Raw genomic sequence first — 20,529 nt, forward strand, 5'->3', positions numbered from 1 at the left:
AAAAAGCATCAAGTTAGATTGAACCTCATGCCAACACTGACATAGAAAAGTCATTGCATCATGTTTAATTTATTTCCAGTTCAGATATGTTTTTTTTTTGTTTTTTTGTCATGCAAGACTAAACACATATAAAACAAGATTTCTTTTTTTCTTTTTTTTTCTTTCAGTTGTTATCAGACCTACCTGAGTTATTAACAGTGACCGAATAAGAACTTATGTTCAGGATAGTGACGTTTATCTGATCAATCAATAATGTATTTGCAATCTCGTTAACTGATAGCACATCCTCTGTAAAATTGAAAGTGAGCTCTGTTATGGTAATGATTGACCCAGCTCTGGAATGAAATGTTCAGAAGCAGTATTATACTGTGTTCCTTCATAATTTGACAATTTGGCCACTACATTATAAATATTATATATTTACCTGAAGCTTAAGACGTGAGCTCTTATGAAGGAAGGATACTTCAATTTGTAGATTGTCTCAAGCTGTAACGAATTACAGTTACAATAAACACCTTTAATTTATATGATTTGGCTGTATACAATTAATCAAAATTAAACTGAAATCACGATATATCAAATCAAAGACTGTCGCTGTTTTCTGGGTCTTGAGTCAGGAAATGCTTCCGACAAACTCTCTGTATATTCTGTGAGTTTAACACGTAATTTAGAAAGGCAATGTGCAATTTCTCACATTTTTGAGGGCAGAAGTTTACAGCATTTCACCAGTCAAATGCACCGCAAAAATAAAAGCTTGAGGATTTGAAATGTTAAAAGCTTGAGGGTTTGGACATTTGAAAGTGAAGATATTGAAATATTAGTTAGTTAATTTTTTAATACATTTTATTAATATTTTTTATTTTAATATCACTATTTAAGATGTTTATTTTGCAGAGCAATTATTATCATTATTATTATTATTATTATTATTATTCAGTTTGATTGGGCTCCTAAAACGCCAGTATGAATGTAATGTGGACAATTTGGACACAAAACAACTAAAGAGAGGTTTAAGTTCACTTTAAAGTCTTGTAATAATAACTACACCAAGGCATTTTTTTTATTATTATTATTATTATTTTTACAATCAAATAAAACACTAATTGAAAAAAAATGCTTAAAAATGTTATCTGATTACCTGCGTGTCATGTTACTATTAACCAACATCAGAGAACCGTGAAAATAGGAATGTGCCTTTATTTGATTAAAATCTTAGGATGTAGCCTATCAAGTAAAGTTTAAGGGGTTCAGCTAAGTTTGAGACTCCCTGATGTAAGCTGTTGTTATAGTGAATCAGTTAAGTGGGTTTAAACTCACATTGTCTTTAACATGCTTAGCCCTGTCCTTGAAAGCCTGAGAGGATGAGTCGCTGAGTTCAGGTATAAATGTCTCTGAACAGCGGATCTCAAGCAGTGCACTGGCTGTATGAGCACTGGTTGTGAAAGGAGACACTGAACCGGTGGTTGCTGTTTCTGTAGCTTCTGGTGTTGTGAAAGATGATTCAGCAAGAGATGTTGATGATGGGGATGATGCTGAGTCTGTTATTGTGGACTGAGTTGCTGGAACAATTATGTAAATTTGACATACAAGTGAATCAAAGATTTTTTTAATGATAATTTTGATGTCAATTATTGTAAAGTTGATTCACCTACCAATCAAAATATAGAAAATAATAAAAGCTTTTCTCTCCATCATGGAAAGCGTCCAGTGAGTCTGCAACGTGAGTCACTGAAGAGTTAATGAATGTGTAAACTATTAGTATAACCAGCTGTAGTTTTATAATGCTTCTGGAATATTTTTGAGAAAAACAAAACAATCCGGAAAGACAAGATCAGAGATGGCAACATCTGTTCAAATAAACCTAATATACAAGTAAGCTAATGTCAACGTAAACAAAGTTTACAAAGTTTTTACAAAGTTCCTTAGACCTTTTACTATTCTATAATTTACTCCAACACACATTTGACATCTTACTTCTGTTTATCCCCCTTAGAATTGGACTTTATATCTCGCTATTGTGAGTTTATATCTCGTTTATATCGAGATAAAAACTCGCAATTATTGTTATAAAGTCAGAATTCGCGTGATATAAAGTCGCAATTGCGAGATAAAAAGTCAGAATTCTGACTTTATAACACGCAATTGCGACTTTATTTCACGCAATTCTGACTTTATATCTCGCAATTCTGACTTTAAAACACGCAATTGCGACTTTATTTCATGCAATTCTTACTTTATATCTCGCAATTCTAAAGTCAGAATTGCGAGATGTAAACTCGCAATTGTGAGATAAAAAGTCGCAATTATCTTTTTTTTTTGTGTGTGACGGAAACAAGCTTCCATAGTCACATAGGGCTTTACAATATAAACCATAAAGATTACTTGTAAATGAAATAATTTAACTGCATTTTTTTTGTAACTGAAGATGTTTTACAATTACAAAACTTGATAATTATTTAATTTCATTTAATTTGACACATACTGCTATGTCTGACAAAGACAAAACCAGGCATCAAATGTTTTCCTGTTGTGATATTTCCCACAATTAAACGATAATAAACGATAAACATAATTAACACAAACACCTTTAGTGAAATAAAATGTTCTTACCAATCTTAAAGTAGAGATATTACTGAACACGTTGATTGTATTTCACTGTTTCCTCAGTGGCTTTAAGTAAGTCTGCAGGTTATGCCTCTTATACCTGATGCGATACTGCCTTTTAAAAGCACATAATGACGTCCGGACAGTTTTTTCCGCCTTCATTGAAATGCAGAAATAAACTACAATGCTCCTTGGCATTTTGTACACATTTCTCACTAATTGGGTCATTTTTCCAGAACTCGTCAGACATAGAACAAAAGCTGTGTGGGTGAAACTGGATCATTTTTTTTTTTTTTTTTTTTTTTTTTTTTTCATTGGCACAAAATGCATTCATCTTTCAAAGTACATGAATTCTTCTCTCAGACACAATCGTCGACACTATACTTGCAGGCAAATTGTATGTTTATGTTTTCAAAACTGTTCAAGTTCAAAACCTACATAACACAAACTCAACAAAACAGCAATTTGCTACATTTTACAGTAATACTAATATATATATATAGTGTGTGTGTGTGTGTGTGTGTGTGTGTGTGTGTGTGTGTGTGTGTGTGTGTGTGTGTGTGTGTATATTTAAATGTTTTCCAAATCTAAAAAAAAAACACAAAAAAAACAACAACAATCCCATATAAAGTTTTGCATTGTAGCTGAAGACCTAACAATTTCTTTTGCATCAATTTCATTATCATCTTCATCTTAAGAATAAATGTGTAGTTTAATGTAAACATGGAGAATGTAACATGAATTCAAAACAGTAGAGCGGTCCAAAGTGTAAATAAATATACTCAAATGTATTTGAAATACATTTATTTTGTGCTAAGTATACTACAAATACATTTACATATTTATGTGCTTAATAAAAATACCCTGCAATTGTACTTTTTGTATATTAAACTGGTCTTCTTAAAGTCTGCTAAATTGGATGTGTATTTCTTTTTTTCTTTTTTTTTTTCTTTTTTTTTTAAAGAAATGTTTCAAACCAAAATGTGCAATGCTACCTATTGTTAGTGTTTTTCGCTCATTTGCTTATGACTGATAAAGTGTGGTATGGTGGAAAACCTTTGCTAGATTGTTCTAGAAGAATGACTTGATTGAGACATGAATGAAGTGTTTTCGGTTTGCTTTTTGTGAAAACTTTGACTTTGTGAAATGAGCTCAAAGTTGGTTAGGAGAACCAGTTTTGAAAAAGTGACTTTTGGGTCACTTACACTGTAAAAAAAAAAAAATTGCTGCGATTATTTATCACAACTTAAAATCCAACATTGTTTCAACTTTAAAAAGTATGTGTTCATGCTTGACTTAAAATATTAAGTTTAGTTAACTTTAGTTAAGTTGAATATTTAAAGTTATCTCAACAAATTTTAAGTTGTTATAACTAATCACAGACACATTTTTACAGTGTAGGTCCTAGCGATTGTAATAATAATAATAATAATAATAAACATACAGGGTAAATCTTTTGTAACATTTCTTAAGAATGTTCTTATCTGTTTTCTTAAGATTTAATCTAAAGAATGATCTTAAAAATGCTACAGAAAGTCAAACAGTGTTCTCTGTTTATGAGAAATATGTGTTTATCTCACTGGTGTTTGTAGGTACATTGGCAGCATTGAACTGTTCACATGCTTCTATACAGGAAGGACAACAGGTTTCCAGATCTGTTCTGCAGAAACGGCCCTTGCCTCTTCAAGGAATTCCATCGGCATGTTCATTTATTTCCGTGAATGTATCAATTTTATCCTTCCTTTGTGTGATTATGACAAGTTTCCAGAATGAGCACACAACTCCTTTGGTATGTTTCTTAAAGGTGTAACAGCCAAACAAACATAACAGTCAAATTACAGGGTCACTTATGGGCACTTTCAGAGACAGGATTTCTTATTCTAAAATAAGATCAAAACCATAATAGATCAGATAAAGCTTTATTCCTAATGTCTGGAACCTTTCACCAAATTAGACAAGCTCAAAGCATTTACATTTTTAAAAGCATCTAAAGACATGTTTTGGCATTTGATTAATTTACCTTAACTACCTTTATTTTATTTCTAATTTCTTTTAAAAGTAATTTTTTTCTGAATTATGTAATTCAAACCAAGCAAAATGAATAAAAAGGTTTTGTAAGTGGTTGCTAGGGTGTTCTGGGTAGTTGCTAGGTTTATTACTCTCTGGTATAAAAACTCACACTCACACTTTTCACACACTCTCACGCCACACATCCATTTTCTCACGCAGAGAAAAATCGCGAAGCAAAGATGACACTGACAAACAAGACTGAGCAGGTTACTTTACATATGAAACAAATCCTCAGCTCTCAGATTCTGTCAATTTTATTACGAAATTCAAACAATAAATACCGTTTTGGCGCTTGTAAATGTGACGTGACAGATCGCCGTAGGGCCTCAGTTCAAGCGGCACAGAACAGATCATCTCTTACTCTTTTAATAAATAAACATGAATGAACAATAGGTTGGTTGAAAGATATCTTCACAACTTAACGAAATGTATATGCCCACATAATATTGATCAATCAGTGTTTTTCAACCACGGAAAGAGGTCAATAAAACAGTTGCAGAACAATATGTCACATAATGTTACATTTACCTCAGGAAAGCCATTTAATGGCCATAGGCTAGAAAAATTAGCTAGGCTATAGAGTATTTTGTGCACTATATTACATATTTCATATATTTCCTTATATCATTAAAATATTATAACGGGTTTATAATAATACCATTATATTTATATAATATTTGAGTTGTTATTTTTAACCTTTTAATAATAATACCAGCTGACAGCTCTCTGTGTTTACAGCATTAGGTCAGATATTTTTTTTCTTGAGGAAAATTATCATGTAGGCCTATCTACTGTAGGCTAGCTAATATTTATCCAAATGAATCGATATTGAATCAAGATCGGAATCACATCAAAATAATTTATTTGCAATCGTGAAATTTGTGTCAAGCAATAATAAAAACAGTAGCCGTCATTGTAATTTGTACCATGTAAACATTGTAACATGTTGTCACTAAACTTAATAGAATTATGTAGTTGCCAAATGTTTTGACGTTCACAATACACTTAATGATTGTGATGCAAGTTTTTTTTGTTTTGTTTTTTTACACTGTACAGACATGTAGCCCTAACAATATAACCACGAGATCATTTTCAATGGAATAGCTGCAGAACGGGGGCAGATCGTAAGCGCTTCACTGCTTGCAAAAATATACACCCGTTTCCTCAACTGTTCATGCTTAATTAGGCTAGGCTACTATATAAATAATCATATATTTTTATGCTATTTAGTAAATATAAATGATTATTACTGTAACAACAGCAACAACAACATTTCAAGTATATGCTGACGTCTTTTGTAAAGAAATATGGGCTATAGCCTTAGCAATTTATATTTGTTTACTTTTTGTGTGTGTGTGTGTGTGTGTGTGTGTGTTTTAGGTCGTATCTATTGTGCTCCACTAGAGGGCGCCATTAGTCCAGTGTTTGGATCAGTGGGAGAACAGGGGTCAGATTCACGAACATTTTAATCGTAGGGTGCAACGAGGCTAAAGGCACACCTTAAAGGGGTCATATAATGGTACATGCACTTTTACAAGTTGATTGCACTGAAATGTCTGTTGGCAGTGCCTGTACACAACCATCCTATCATGATTAAAATCCATCCAGTGGTTTTGTTTTAATCTCCTTATATGTTTGACCATCTATGAAATCAAGCCGTTCGATATTGTGACGTCATAAGATCGTACGCCCCTCCCGCGATTGTGATTGACAGCCGTGCTTCAACACAAGACCCGCCCTGAGCAAGCTGTGACAGCCGTCGTCATAGTAGTCCGCCATTGTTGATATGCTGGAGTAGAATGGCGTCTACACGATTGTGGTGTTCTGTTCTTAGATGTAATAAGGAACACAGCAGTCATTTGGATGTTCCTAAATCTGAGCCGTTATAGATGCAGTGGCTGAGTTTTGTTTTTGAAGCGATATGCCCAAAGGATTGACGCGGGGATTCCCTCACGGGGATTCCCGTCCATGCTTTCATGTTTACGCGAATCATTTCACACCAGACAGCTTTACAAACGAGAAAAAACGGATCGGTACCAACGTGTTACTGCTGAACCTCCAGAAGTATGGAGCTTATAATATGACAAAATGATTTGAATTTGAATTGTGTAAATTTGAATTATTTGCAAGTGTAATCTAACTAAATTGAATTTTAGGTGGTAGTTTAAATAGTTCTGAATTTGATTTTTTTTAAACGAATATTGAACGTTTGAAATTTAACAAATTGAAATGTTTTTATGGCTGAATTTTATAGACATGTATTTTCAAACAGCTAGTTTTTTTGTTCTGAATTCGTATAGTGCAAATATTCAGTTTAAAAAAATACAGATTCAAGTTTTCAAGATGAAGAAATTCGGAACTTCAAATTCAGTTTTCTAAAATTCAAGTTCAAAAATTCAAGTTCAAAAATTCAAGTTCTAAAATTCAAGTTCAAAAATTCAAGTTCAAAAATTCAGATCTTACAGAAAGTAGGTCACAGGTCATCCACAGGGAAGAGTAAAGGATCTCAGATAAGTCGAACAGAGCATTTTGGCTGCACTGCAGTAGTTTTCTGCCGCAAACGCGGTGGTGGTTCAAGAGAATCCGTGTATCTTTCGTTCAGTCGTTTTTTTATTTAATATTAAGAGTAGAAAAATGAGAAAACAGCTTGAGTATTAGATTTCTTCTAATATTCTAGTAATAATAGTCCGCTGCAGCAGTTGCACGGAGCTTACAAAACGCGTGTATTGCAACTATAGGCTACATTTAATTTTCTCATCAAACAACTAGACTAACGAATGGCTCGGCACATCAGAAGAGCTTAGACAGGGCTTTCTCTCTGTGTAGACCAGCAGTTGGTCTGAATTTGCCTATTTTCTCGACTGTATAGGCTAAGTCACGTTTTATCATGAAACACGCTCTGATTTATTCCAAAGTGACTCAGGCATAGGCTATATCATGCATTTAATGTTAAATAATCTAAATGTTGACTTTCAAAAGTAGGCGCGCCAAGAAGGCTATTCTCTGTATTTTGGTTCATTTTTGGTGAGCGCCAGAAAGATCTAAAGAGACCGAGACGCGCATCATGTTGTTTTATTTATTTTTCAATGGCATGATATTTTGTAGTCATTTTGAATGTACACAAATAAAAATATACATTTTACTGTTTCGGATGATGTCATATTATCTGTATGACTAAATAACAGAGTATTAAGTTATTTCCCAGCAGTGGAACAAATCCAAGAGATGGCGCTCGCGCATCGCGCTCTCACACAACATAGTATCAGTTCTGGCGTTGCTTCATATCGCAGACTGTTCATTATCAAAATGAAACACAGTCAACCAAACATATAAAAAGTTATTCTGCATAATTTAATTGGTCTGTTGTACAATATAAAGGGCAAGCTGTGCCACACACAGTCCCACTCCAAACATTTCCCTTGCTGTGAAGACGCTGATAGCCTATAGGCCTACGTGTATTTTGGGACTCGACTGAAGTATGACGCCTTTTTATTTGTATTATAATATAATATATTAAAATACATAATCTTCTGAGTTTTATGATGTAGGCCTTGTGTGTTTTATTAAAATGTATTATAATTTACATCTCAAAAGGATGCGCTTTGTGCATTCTCTGACATTATATTTATTTATTTAATTAATATTGAGTATCAATTGATGTTAAACAAAACGGTGTGTTATTTTCTCTGGCAACTAAACTTAAAAAAAAAAAAAAAAAAAAAAAACTTCCAAAGCAAAGCCATTGTGCGTTCTCTCCTCGCTCCGCAGCTTTTCCACACAGATTTTGAGAACTGGCCAGCTAAAAAAAATAGGCCAAAGAAGTAGACTAACGGCTAGTGTCCGGGAAATGCGAGGTACGTTCATATTTATAAATAAACATAACTGATTTTGTCTACACCTAAATACATTTCCTAATAATAACAGTGATTAAGCCCAAATGTGGGTGGGGGTAATGAACACAATATGTTTTTTTTTGTTTGTTTATTAGTTTTTTTGCCCAAATGGTCTCCACTCTATGCATTTTGTAATAATACAGCAACATTTTTTAACTGACCGTATTTGCCAGAAAATAAGTCGCATGCACATGAGTGCAAGTCACACCGGATCATGTTGAGAGAGAAAGGCGTCATAATTATTTGTATTTTTTTTATATTAGCCTATTCAGCAATAGTGTAAAAGACCTGTAAATAAAATACAGCATTTAGCCTACATGATAAACACTATTAACATGTAGGCTATGTGTTGCCTATTTTACTTTCCCTTATGACAAATGAATGCAAAAAACAACAAGAATGAAAAATAAGTATGTAGGCTAGGCTATAATAAAATAATATATTGGCTACAGACTCTAAAAATAGCCTATATTGTGCCCTTTATAAACGCCAAGCCTAAACAAATTTATTTAAATCGAAACGGTCGCGCATCTCTCATTCAGTCAAAAGTTTTCATTGCAATGTAACATGTGGATGCTAACTATTAATATAAAGAAGGCTTCATACTTCAGTCGAGTCCCAAAATACACGTAGGCCTATAGGCTAAATCAGCGTCTTCACAGCAAGGGAAATGTTTGGAGTGGGACTGTGTGTGGCACAGCTTGCCCTTCATATTGTACAACAGACCAATTAAATTATGCAGAATAACTTTTTATATGTTTGGTTGACTGTGTTTCATTTTGATAATGAGCAGTCTGCGATATGAAGCAACGCCAGAACTGATATCCTACTATGTTGTGTGAGAGCGCGATGCGCGAGCGCCATCACTTGGATTTGTTCCACTGCTGGGAAATAACTTAATACTCTGTTATTTAGTCATACAGATAATATGACATCATCCGAAACAGTAAAATGTATATTTTTATTTGTGTACATTCAAAATGACTACAAAATATCATGCCATTGAAAAATAAATAAAACAACATGATGCGCGTCTCGGTCTCTTTAGATCTTTCTGGCGCTCACCAAAAATGAACCAAAATACAGAGAATAGCCTTCTTGGCGCGCCTACTTTTGAAAGTCAACATTTAGATTATTTAACATTAAATGCATGATATAGCCTATGCCTGAGTCACTTTGGAATAAATCAGAGCGTGTTTCATGATAAAACGTGACTTAGCCTATACAGTCGAGAAAATAGGCAAATTCAGACCAACTGCTGGTCTACACAGAGAGAAAGCCCTGTCTAAGCTCTTCTGATGTGCCGAGCCAATCGTTAGTCTAGTTGTTTGATGAGAAAATTAAATGTAGCCTATAGTTGCAATACACGCGTTTTGTAAGCTCCGTGCAACTGCTGCAGCGGACTATTATTACTAGAATATTAGAAGAAATCTAATACTCAAGCTGTTTTCTCATTTTTCTACTCTTAATATTAAATAAAAAAACGACTGAACGAAAGATACACGGATTCTCTTGAACCACCACCGCGTTTGCGGCAGAAAACTACTGCAGTGCAGCCAAAATGCTCTGTTCGACTTATCTGAGATCCTTTACTCTTCCCTGTGGATGACCTGTGACCTACTTTCTGTAAGATCTGAATTTTTGAACTTGAATTTTTGAACTTGAATTTTAGAAAACTGAATTTGAAGTTCCGAATTTCTTCATCTTGAAAACTTGAATCTGTATTTTTTTAAACTGAATATTTGCACTATACGAATTCAGAACAAAAAAACTAGCTGTTTGAAAATACATGTCTATAAAATTCAGCCATAAAAACATTTCAATTTGTTAAATTTCAAACGTTCAATATTCGTTTAAAAAAAATCAAATTCAGAACTATTTAAACTACCACCTAAAATTCAATTTAGTTAGATTACACTTGCAAATAATTCAAATTTACACAATTCAAATTCAAATCATTTTGTCATATTATAAGCTCCATACTGAAGATGTGAGTGTAATGTTTTATTAACCTTTATATTAGTATTTATATTAATCTTTGCGAAATTTGCAAACCTTGCTGCAGGCTTCACTGCATCTAAGGTTTACTCTCAGGGTACATTACAGCATGTTTTCTATGTACGACGTTCTCAATATAATTCATAATCCCACGTTTATAATGAACAACGCGTGGTTATTGTGTTACAAACGGTGTCCGCACAGAACAGAGGGGCGGGGTGAGCAAAGCTCATTATCATTTAAAGACACATGCACTGAAACGGCGTGCTGAAAACAGAGCTGTTTTTGACCAGGTAAAATTAGTGTTTTCTTACAATACTAATGAGAATTTTTAATTAAAGTATATTACAAACTTTTAATTTAGACCCTAAAGAATCATATTAGCTTGTACAAAAATGGCATTATATGACCCCTTTAAGAAAAAATTAGCTTTTCACTATTGCAGAAAAAAAAAAGTTTGTATTGAACATTTATGGAGCAACAGATTTTGTGTGAAAATTGTGTGTTTATTTAATTAAAAAATCGTATAAATGTATGAGGTTGCAATGTTGGCCTTTTACCAGCATGGGGCAAAAGACACACAGTATTTATACAAATACTTTAGCTGAAATACTTTGTTTTTAATAATATCTGAGTTAATACTTGTTCAAAACAATCACTTTAGTTTTCTGTTTATTTTGATACATAAGAGAATTCATATTTTTTTGTTCAATTATTTATACTGTCATTAAAATATGTTCATATATTAAATTATTTTTTTAAATACATGAACAAAATCATTTTAAAAAGTAAAGATTCTGAAACCATTGAATGAGATCCCATAATAATTTAATTTAGATTTACTGTACACTGTAAAAAAAAAAATAAAATACATCCCCAAGTCAAAAATTTCAAGTGACCGATAACATCTAAATTTTTCAATTAGTCTGACGTATTATTTCTCATTGAGCCAATGTTAACAGACTATTGCAACAAGAATTTCACTTGGGCCAATTGAAAAATTTAGATGTTATCGGTCACTTGAAATTTTTGATTTGGGAGGGTTAGAAATTTTTTACAGTGTAACATTGAATCACATTTTATTACAGACCCTTTCCAAAAAATTTGAATATCATGGAAAAGTTGATTTAATTCCATAATTCCATTCAAAACGTTAAACTTCCATAGATTATAGATTCAAGGCCCACAACTTAAACGATTTCAAGTATTTAGTTGTTTATTTGTACCTAATTTGTGCTTCCAGCTCATAAAACCCACGAAAACAGGATTTCAAAAAATTAGAATATTACATGAAATCACACAGTAATTACACAGTAATACCATGGTCATTGAACCAGGTTTTGGTTATTTTGGCAGTGTGGGCAGGTGCAAATCCTGCTGGAAAATGAAGGAAGCATGAAGTGGAAATGGAAATGTCCTTGTAGACGACTGCGTTGAGTGGACAGCACAGTGGACCAACACCAGCCGATGACATGTGCTCCCCAAACCAACACAGACTGTGGAAACTTCACACTGGACTTCAAGCATCTTGGATTGTGTGCCTCTCCATTCTTCCTCCAGACTCTGGGACCTTGGTTTCCAAATGAGATGCAAAATTTGCTCTCATCAGAAAAGAGGACTTTGGTCCACTGTGCTTTATTAAATCCAGAGTCAGCGCAGCCGTCTACCAGGACATTTCCAGAGCACTTCATGCTTCCTTCATTATCCAGCAGGATTTGCACCTGACCACACTGCCAAAAGAACCAAAACCTGGTTCAATGACCATGGTATCACTGTGTAATTACTGTGTGATTTCATGTAATATTTGAATTTTTTGAAATCCTGTTTTCGTGGGTTTTATGAGCTGGAAGCCCAAATTATGTACAAATAAACAACTAAATACTTGAAATCGTTTAAAGGGATAGTTCCCTTTGAAATAAAATTTTGGTATATTTTAGCTTACCTCAAGGGCATCCAAGATGTAGGTGTCTTTTTTTTCCGCAGTAGTTTCAATTTTGATATTTTTAGGTCAAACCGTTCTTGTCTGGCAGCTGATGTGCCTTAGGATAGTAGCCTAATTAAAAAAAGCTAACAACCATTTGTGTATGGAAACTTTATTAATGAAAACACTTCCATACACTGGGTGTAGGCTATAACAACATAAGTATTTTATGTGTCAATTTTTTAAGTAAAGTAAAAATGTAATTTTAATACTAAATCAGATTTTATATTAAAGCGACACTATGTAACTTTTCAACCTTCATAATATATTTCCAAGATCCTTGTGATGGTACATCGACTTACAATAGGTTGAATGACACGTCTGCCATAGCCTGACAGGGTGTGTATCGCTTTTACTGGCACTATGTAACTTCGGTGTTCGGGTAGTAACAAGAGCACAAAAAGAACTACAAAATTCGACTGCTTTACGGCATACGTCACTTCCCCCACCACTTCGTCAAATTTGGACGTGAGAGGCCAACCAGCGTTTGTTTTCGGCTTTCGTGCGTATGTTTTTGTCATGGGGGCTGTTTACACCTGGCCACTTAATGCCTTTTCTCAGATCGGATAGCTATCCGATCGTGAAAAGTCCAGGTTTAAATGCCCTCCGAAACGCATTTGAGACGGATTTGAATCCGATCCCTCAAACCACTTCAGGAGGAGATCTGAGACGCATTCCAGACGAAACTGGACAAGTGTAAATGCATATGGTTGTTGAAACCACATATGTAAATTGTACTCCTCCCAAAAATGCTAAAAAAATAAATAAAAAAAACGTGTGAGAGCGTTGTATAGGCTATATGTTATATCCAGATATGACGACGCGCTGGAACATGCATCACCGCAGATGAGCAACTGCATCAAGCCAACGTGCAAACTATCGCAAATCAAAGTGAAAGTAAGTCGCAGACGCTTAACACACAATCTTCATCATTAAAAGTAAAGAAACGAAATGATCTTACCAGGGCTGTTACTGCTCTCTCTTATTGCGGTCTTTGATTTAGAAATTTTAGCTGATGATCTATAAAATGCAGCTCATATCTCGGTGACGTGCACTCCATTAAATCTGCATATAGCGCGAGAATTGAAGATCGAATTTAAATCCGTTTCGCAAAAATACATTTATGTGACCAGGTGTAAATGGAATCGTTTTGATAAATCAGATAGCTATGCCTCACGAATTAGTTTGCCAGCAGAACTCAGGTGTTGTGAGGTGTATTTATCACGTAGTCCTGACGGATATCAGACGACGCTGTTGATTGATTCCTGCGATTATCATGAGAACAGCTTTCAATATCTCACATAATTATCATAAATAAGCCTAACGTAGAGGTTGTAAATAGTGTAAACGAGCACAATTTGCAAACTATTATGATAAATTGCAATAATCATGTCTAATGACATCATAACGGTCAATGTTATGAAATAATACGACGTACATTTAACTTAATTGATGTTATCTGGCATTTTGTAATGTTTACATTCCAATAAAAACAACACAAATTAAATTATAGAGTAGGCCTAGACTATAGACTATTTACTTGTGATTTAGCTGCAATCATGTAAAAATGTTATAATATAATTTACGACAGTGCAAGGATTCCACAGCCACTCTAGGGGTTGCTGTTTGACAAAAACACAATTTCTACTTAGTGTAATGTGCATATAAAATTTTCTATGTGTAATTAAACTGCGATGTAAAAAAGCTTTTTGCGTAGTGGTGGCCACTAGCGGTATGAACCGTCAGCAGCGATAAGGTATAGCTAAGAGCGCTCCAGACCAACCTTACGAACGTATGACTTACAGAAGGTATACTTAACTAAGAAGGTTTCGGAAACCACGTATTAACGATAAGGTACTAATTACGGTGCGTGTCCACTGGCACGGAGCGAGCGGAGCGGAGCGAGCGTTTTCAATTCATTCCTATGGAAGTCGAGCTTCACGCTCGCGCAGTGCATTTTGGGATTGCCAGCGGACCGGAGAAAGCGTTGAGAGCGACCGAGAGCGTCAAAAGGTTGGGCAGTTCTCGACTTTATGCAAATATCAAGCGAAAAACGCGGTCGGCAGCCAATTGCTGTGAGGTTCGGGATGTGACGTCTGTTTTGAGAGTTTAAAAATATGCAAATTGTGCCGGAGTTTATGCTGGATTTAGTGCGTAAATCATTTTGTTTACAAATTAGACGCTTTGCAGTTGTTATATATGTTAAAGGTTTTATTTTTGACGTGTTCATTGTGATTATATTGACTGGATTTATAAAAGTTTATAAAATTGAAAGGATATCTTTGCTTGGTGCATTTGGAAACAAAGCTTATCTATTTCTAAATGTAATCGCGTGCATTGCTGGTGATTATAATGTCCGTGTGTTGAAAAAAACTTAGATTAAACTGGAGAGGGGGTAAAATCTTTGCGTGGCAGGGGGAGCTGCCACTCGACCAGTCACGGATATATGCGCCTGCCACTCGACCAGTCACGGTTATATGCGCCTGCCACTGCGTTATATGCGCCGGCCACTCGACCAGTCACGGTTATATGCGCCTGCCACTGCGTTATATGCGCCTGCCACTCGACCAGTCACGGTTATATGCGCCTGCCACTCGACCAGTCACGGTTATATGCGCCTGCCACTGCGTTATATGCGCCGGCCACTCGACCAGTCACGGATATATGCGCCGGCCACTCGAACTTACACAATATGTAAGGTTTAAAAAACAAAACAAATGCAGCGCGCGTCTCGTGGCTCTATTAGCATCGCGCCGGCCATACCAGCCACACAATCTCTCACTGTTTACATCCATCAGACACTCCTTATGATACACAAAAGCACACATACAGTGCAATACATATCTTATTTACCTATTTCTCATCTTATCTGGTTTTTTATTTGATCTTTTTACCCGTATGGGAGCGCGCTCGTGGCTAAGCGAAGCGTCGTACCAGCCACTCGATCTCTCGCTGTTTACGGCCACTACCAGCCACACGATCTCTCGCTGTTTACGGCCACTACCAGCCACACGATCTCTCACTGTTTACATCTTTCAGACACTCCTAATGATACACGAGAGCACAAAGACAGTGCAATATATCTTATTTAGCCTACTTCTCATCTTATCTTGTTTTTTTTATTTGCTCTTTTTACCCGTATATGGGAGTGCGCGCTCGTGGCTCTATTAGCATCGCGCCGGCCACTACCAGCCACACAATCTCTCACTGTTTACATCTATCAGACACTCCTAATGATACACGAGAGCACACACACAGTGCAATACATATCTTATTTACCTATTTCTCATCTAAATCTTATATTCTTTTCGCTCTTTTTACCCGTATGGGAGCGCGCGCTCTTGGCTCTATTAGCATCGCGCCGGCCATACCAGCCACACAATCTCTCCCTGTTTACATCTATCAGACACTCCTATTGATACACAAAAGCACACATACAGTGCAATACATATCTTATTTACCTATTTCTCATCTTATCTGTTTTTTTATTTGCTCTTTTTAACCGTATGGGAGCGCGCTCGTGGCTAAGCGAAGCGTCGCACCAGCCACACGATCTCTCGCTGTTTACGGCCACTACCAGCCACACGATCTCTCACTGTTTACATCTTTCAGACACTCCTAATGATACACGAGAGCACACAGACAGTGCAATACATATCTTATTTACCTATTTCTCAACTAAATCTTATTTTTTATTCGCTCTTTTTACCCGTATATGGGAGTGCGCGCTCGTGGCTCTATAGCATCGCGCCGGCCACTACCGGCCACACAATCTCTCACTGTTTACGGCCACTACCAGCCACACGATCTCTCACTGTTTACATCTATCAGACACTCTTATTGATACACGAGAGCACACAGACAATGCAATACAGATCTTATTTACCTATTTCTCACCTTATCTTGTTTTTTATTCGCTCTTTTGACCTGTGCCGCGCCAGCCACACGATCTCTGACTGTTGCAGCTGCCTGATACTCAGATAGACATTCTGAAGAATGATTTTGACCACTCCATTAAGTTTTGTATAAAGTCTTTTTTTTTAAAGTCTGATTAATTTTGTGTAATTGTATATACATTTTAATCAATGTTTGACCAAACAATTCCCTTGATTTAATAAATAAGAAGCATATATAGAAGACATATATAGCCTATAGCAATACAATCGTGGCATGGTTTCTGTGCGATCACTTGCATTGTACGTTCCTCACATGCACAATAAATATATACAGGGTGTGATTTGCCGGGGGGGGGGGGGGGGGGGGATGCGAGGGATTTCCCCCTTTTTGGTCAATGTATCCCTGCCTCTGCTTAATTATCACGGATCCGTGGTTTGATTAAAGTCAATTTTATTTTAAAATGCGCTACTTAGATATAGCTGCCGCAGCCTCTGCAGACTTGCTCAATGTCCCGCCCACGGCGCTATCTGATTGGTTACACCTCACGAGTAATAGCCTATCAACACTTGCGAGACGGTTGCAGGTCCTGGGCAGTGTTTCGTGTTTCGAAAGGAAGGCATCTTAGCATATTACTGAAGCGGGAATAAACATCACAATCTGATTATCTGTTTCTAATGATGACAAGCAGAGTTAGTGTCCCAGTCATGAGTCACGCCACTGAGAATGTCCGAAGTTACACACGGTGTTTCACTCAATTGAGGCTAAAGCAGAGGTTTTTTGATTACTCACTCACTCTTGAGCGTCTGGCGCGAGTGATTTAAATTTCAATGTAAAGACGCGTTTACGCGCGTCTAGAGGTCCTGCGGCGCGGGCGCGTCCAGTTCGCGCGAATGAGGCGAATTGACTAACACAGATAATGCATCTGTCTTTTCTATCATTTCACTGTAGCTCAGCATCGCGATATAAAAATAAGATTTAGATGAGAAATAGGTAAATACGATCTGTATTGCACTGTCTGCGTGCTCTCGTGTATGATTAGGAATGATAGATGTAAACAGTGAGAGATTGTGTGGCTGGTAGTGGCCGGTAGTGGCCGGCGCGATGCTATAGAGCCACGAGCGCGCACTCCCATATACGGGTAAAAAGAGCGAATAAAAAATAAGATTTAGTTGAGAAATAGGTAAATAAGATATGTATTGCACTGTCTGTGTGCTCTCGTGTATCATTAGGAGTGTCTGAAAGATGTAAACAGTGAGAGATCGTGTGGCTGGTAGTGGCCGTAAACAGCGAGAGATCGTGTGGCTGGTGCGACGCTTCGCTTATAGCCACGAGCGCGCTCCCATACGGGTAAAAAGAGCAAATAAAAAAACAGATAAGATGAGAAATAGGTAAATAAGATATGTATTGCACTGTATGTGTGCTTTTGTGTATCAATAGGAGTGTCTGATAGATGTAAACAGGGAGAGATTGTGTGGCTGGTATGGCCGGCGCGATGCTAATAGAGCCAAGAGCGCGCGCTCCCATACGGGTAAAAAGAGCGAAAAGAATATAAGATTTAGATGAGAAATAAGATATGTATTGCACTGTGTGTGTGCTCTCGTGTATCATTAGGAGTGTCTGATAGATGTAAACAGCGAGAGATCGTGTGGCTGGTAGTGGCCGTAAACAGTGAGAGATTGTGTGGCTGGTAGTGGCCGGCGCGATGCTAATAGAGCCACGAGCGCGCACTCCCATATACGGGTAAAAAGAGCAAATAAAAAAACAAGATAAGATGAGAAATAGGTAAATAAGATATGTATTGCACTGTCTTTGTGCTCTCGTGTATCATTAGGAGTGTCTGAAAGATGTAAACAGTGAGAGATCGTGTGGCTGGTAGTGGCCGTAAACAGCGAGAGATCGTGTGGCTGGTACGACGCTTCGCTTAGCCACGAGCGCGCTCCCATACGGGTAAAAAGATCAAATAAAAAACCAGATAAGATGAGAAATAGGTAAATAAGATATGTATTGCACTGTATGTGTGCTTTTGTGTATCATAAGGAGTGTCTGATGGATGTAAACAGTGAGAGATTGTGTGGCTGGTATGGCCGGCGCGATGCTAATAGAGCCACGAGACGCGCGCTGCATTTGTTTTGTTTTTTAAACCTTACATATTGTGTAAGTTCGAGTGGCCGGCGCATATATCCGTGACTGGTCGAGTGGCCGGCGCATATAACGCAGTGGCAGGCGCATATATCCGTGACTGGTCGAGTGGCCGGCGCATATATCCGTGACTGGTCGAGTGGCGGGCGCATATAACGCAGTGGCAGGCGCATATATCCGTGACTGGTCGAGTGGCGGGCGCATATAACGCAGTGGCAGGCGCATATATCCGTGACTGGTCGAGTGGCGGGCGCATATAACGCAGTGGCAGGCGCATATATCCGTGACTGGTCGAGTGGCGGGCGCATATAACGCAGTGGCAGGCGCATATATCTGTGACTGGTCGAGTGGCAGGCGCATATATCCGTGACTGGTCGAGTGGCAGCTCCCCCTGCCACGCAAAGATTTTACCCCTACAGGCTGTTTGTGTTGCCTGCCTGGATACAATTTGGGCGGACTGAACCATTTTATGATAATCGAGAGGGGGAGAGGGGTCCACGGACGTTTGTGTTTCCTAAACAAATAAAAAAAATTTGACACCAGGAAACAGCAAATAGAATAATTTAAAGTTAATAATTTTTACTATCAAATATTTTTTTTAGCACCACAATTTTATTGGGGGCTTCTCTGGGCCCCCTCTTAGTCATGGGCCCCGAGAATCGTCATCGTTTACCCCCCCTTTACAGCGCCCCAGACTGTGGTAAAAACAGACAAAAAAGTTATTGTACTTATATGACTCGTGTCACTTTTCTCTTTTCATTTCTCTTTTCCTGTGTGTGATGAACTGTCACGTTTCGTTGGGTATATGGATTAGTACAATTGTGTAAGTACAATGCACAACAGTGACTGTAAAACATTTTAGCTATGTTGAGTTTTGATATTTGGATATGGTTGTTGGACTGGTTTTAGTCTATTTCTGATTGGCCTTTGGGCTGGTTCTTCTTACACAGACATGGAAACCCTGCACAGCATCATTTTTATTTCCACATTTGTTCGTCTGTGATTCTGTGAGTAGTTTTTTACAGTTTCACGCTGAAACCCAGAGATCAGGAATGGCCTCGATCACAGTTCTCCTCCTGATTTCAGCTTTATCTTCAGCTTTATCTTCCTCTCAGAGTGGTGAGGACTCCGTTTGTTTCCATATTCTTACATTAAAGGTGCATTAAGCAACTTTTCATGTTAAAAATACCCGTTTTCTAACCCATACATGCTTAAACAATTGCCTGATGGGCTGAATGAGCCCTTCTCTGATCACTGAGATTGTCTCTATAATCCTGTAAAGTAAAATAAATAAGAGGGATTCGGGCCGGAATTTTAGACTGGGCGTGACGTCATGCGCGTTCACGGCACGCTCACCTGGCTGTCTGGCAGGTTTGTGTATTCGCCGCCATTCTCCGTAGAAGATGGATTCTAAAGCCTGGAACACACCAAGCCGACGGTCGGCCGTCGGGCAGTTTCCGTGCGTCGGCCGACTAAATCTTCTCAGTGTGTTCCGCACCGTCGGCTGAAATTGGTCCTCGTCGGCTTTGTAACGGCCGATTCGACATGTTGAATCGGCGTCGGGCCGTCGGTGAAAGAGGGAACTCTGATTGGCTGTTCAGCTTAGTGACCGAGTCAGTGCACGAGAATAATAGCAAAATAGCGAGCAAAGTCAAAACGGTACAGATAGAAGGCTGTTCTAATGATATGTCATCTTATCTGAGTGTTCCTTGGCGAATATTTCAATAATAACACGAGAGGAGTGGAATAAAGACAGTGTTTAGCAGGATTGATATTCAAAACGGTAAGCACGCACTGCTTTGTTTACGGTTTGTGTAACTGCAGCCGGCAGCGCCGGTTTCCCTTTTTGAATGACGAATATAGACGAATATATCTGCAGAAATAGACAGTTGTCTCATTTACACGCAGGCGCAGAACGCGCATATGCTAGCTGACAGTCGGCTGTAG

The 20,529-nt window shown here is 37.3% G+C and overlaps 1 protein-coding gene and 1 long non-coding RNA gene across 2 annotated transcripts in view; one reads left to right on the top strand and one right to left on the bottom strand.

The window, feature by feature from the left end:
• Nucleotides 1-424: 424 nt before the first annotated feature.
• On the bottom strand, nt 425-2,702 carry LOC309510851. The gene is made up of 4 exons (XR_014210449.1): nt 2,611-2,702; nt 1,653-1,713; nt 1,318-1,559; nt 425-486 (listed from the first exon to the last, which is right to left on the bottom strand). It is a non-coding gene; the product is annotated as an uncharacterized lncRNA (long non-coding RNA).
• Nucleotides 2,703-19,342: 16,640 nt separating this feature from the next.
• LOC309510597 (H-2 class I histocompatibility antigen, Q10 alpha chain-like) overlaps nt 19,343-20,529 on the top strand; it is an 80,052-nt gene continuing 78,865 nt past the window's right edge. Inside the window, exons 1-2 of the mRNA XM_082185458.1 lie at nt 19,343-19,395; nt 19,595-19,701. Coding sequence (XP_082041584.1) covers nt 19,388-19,395; nt 19,595-19,701 — 115 coding nt within the window. The 5' untranslated portion in view covers nt 19,343-19,387. The remainder of the gene's footprint in view (nt 19,396-19,594; nt 19,702-20,529) is intronic.

Source organism: Leuciscus leuciscus, assembly GCF_965113295.1.
Source record: "Leuciscus leuciscus genome assembly, chromosome: 12".
Lineage (NCBI taxonomy): Eukaryota > Metazoa > Chordata > Actinopteri > Cypriniformes > Leuciscidae > Leuciscus > Leuciscus leuciscus.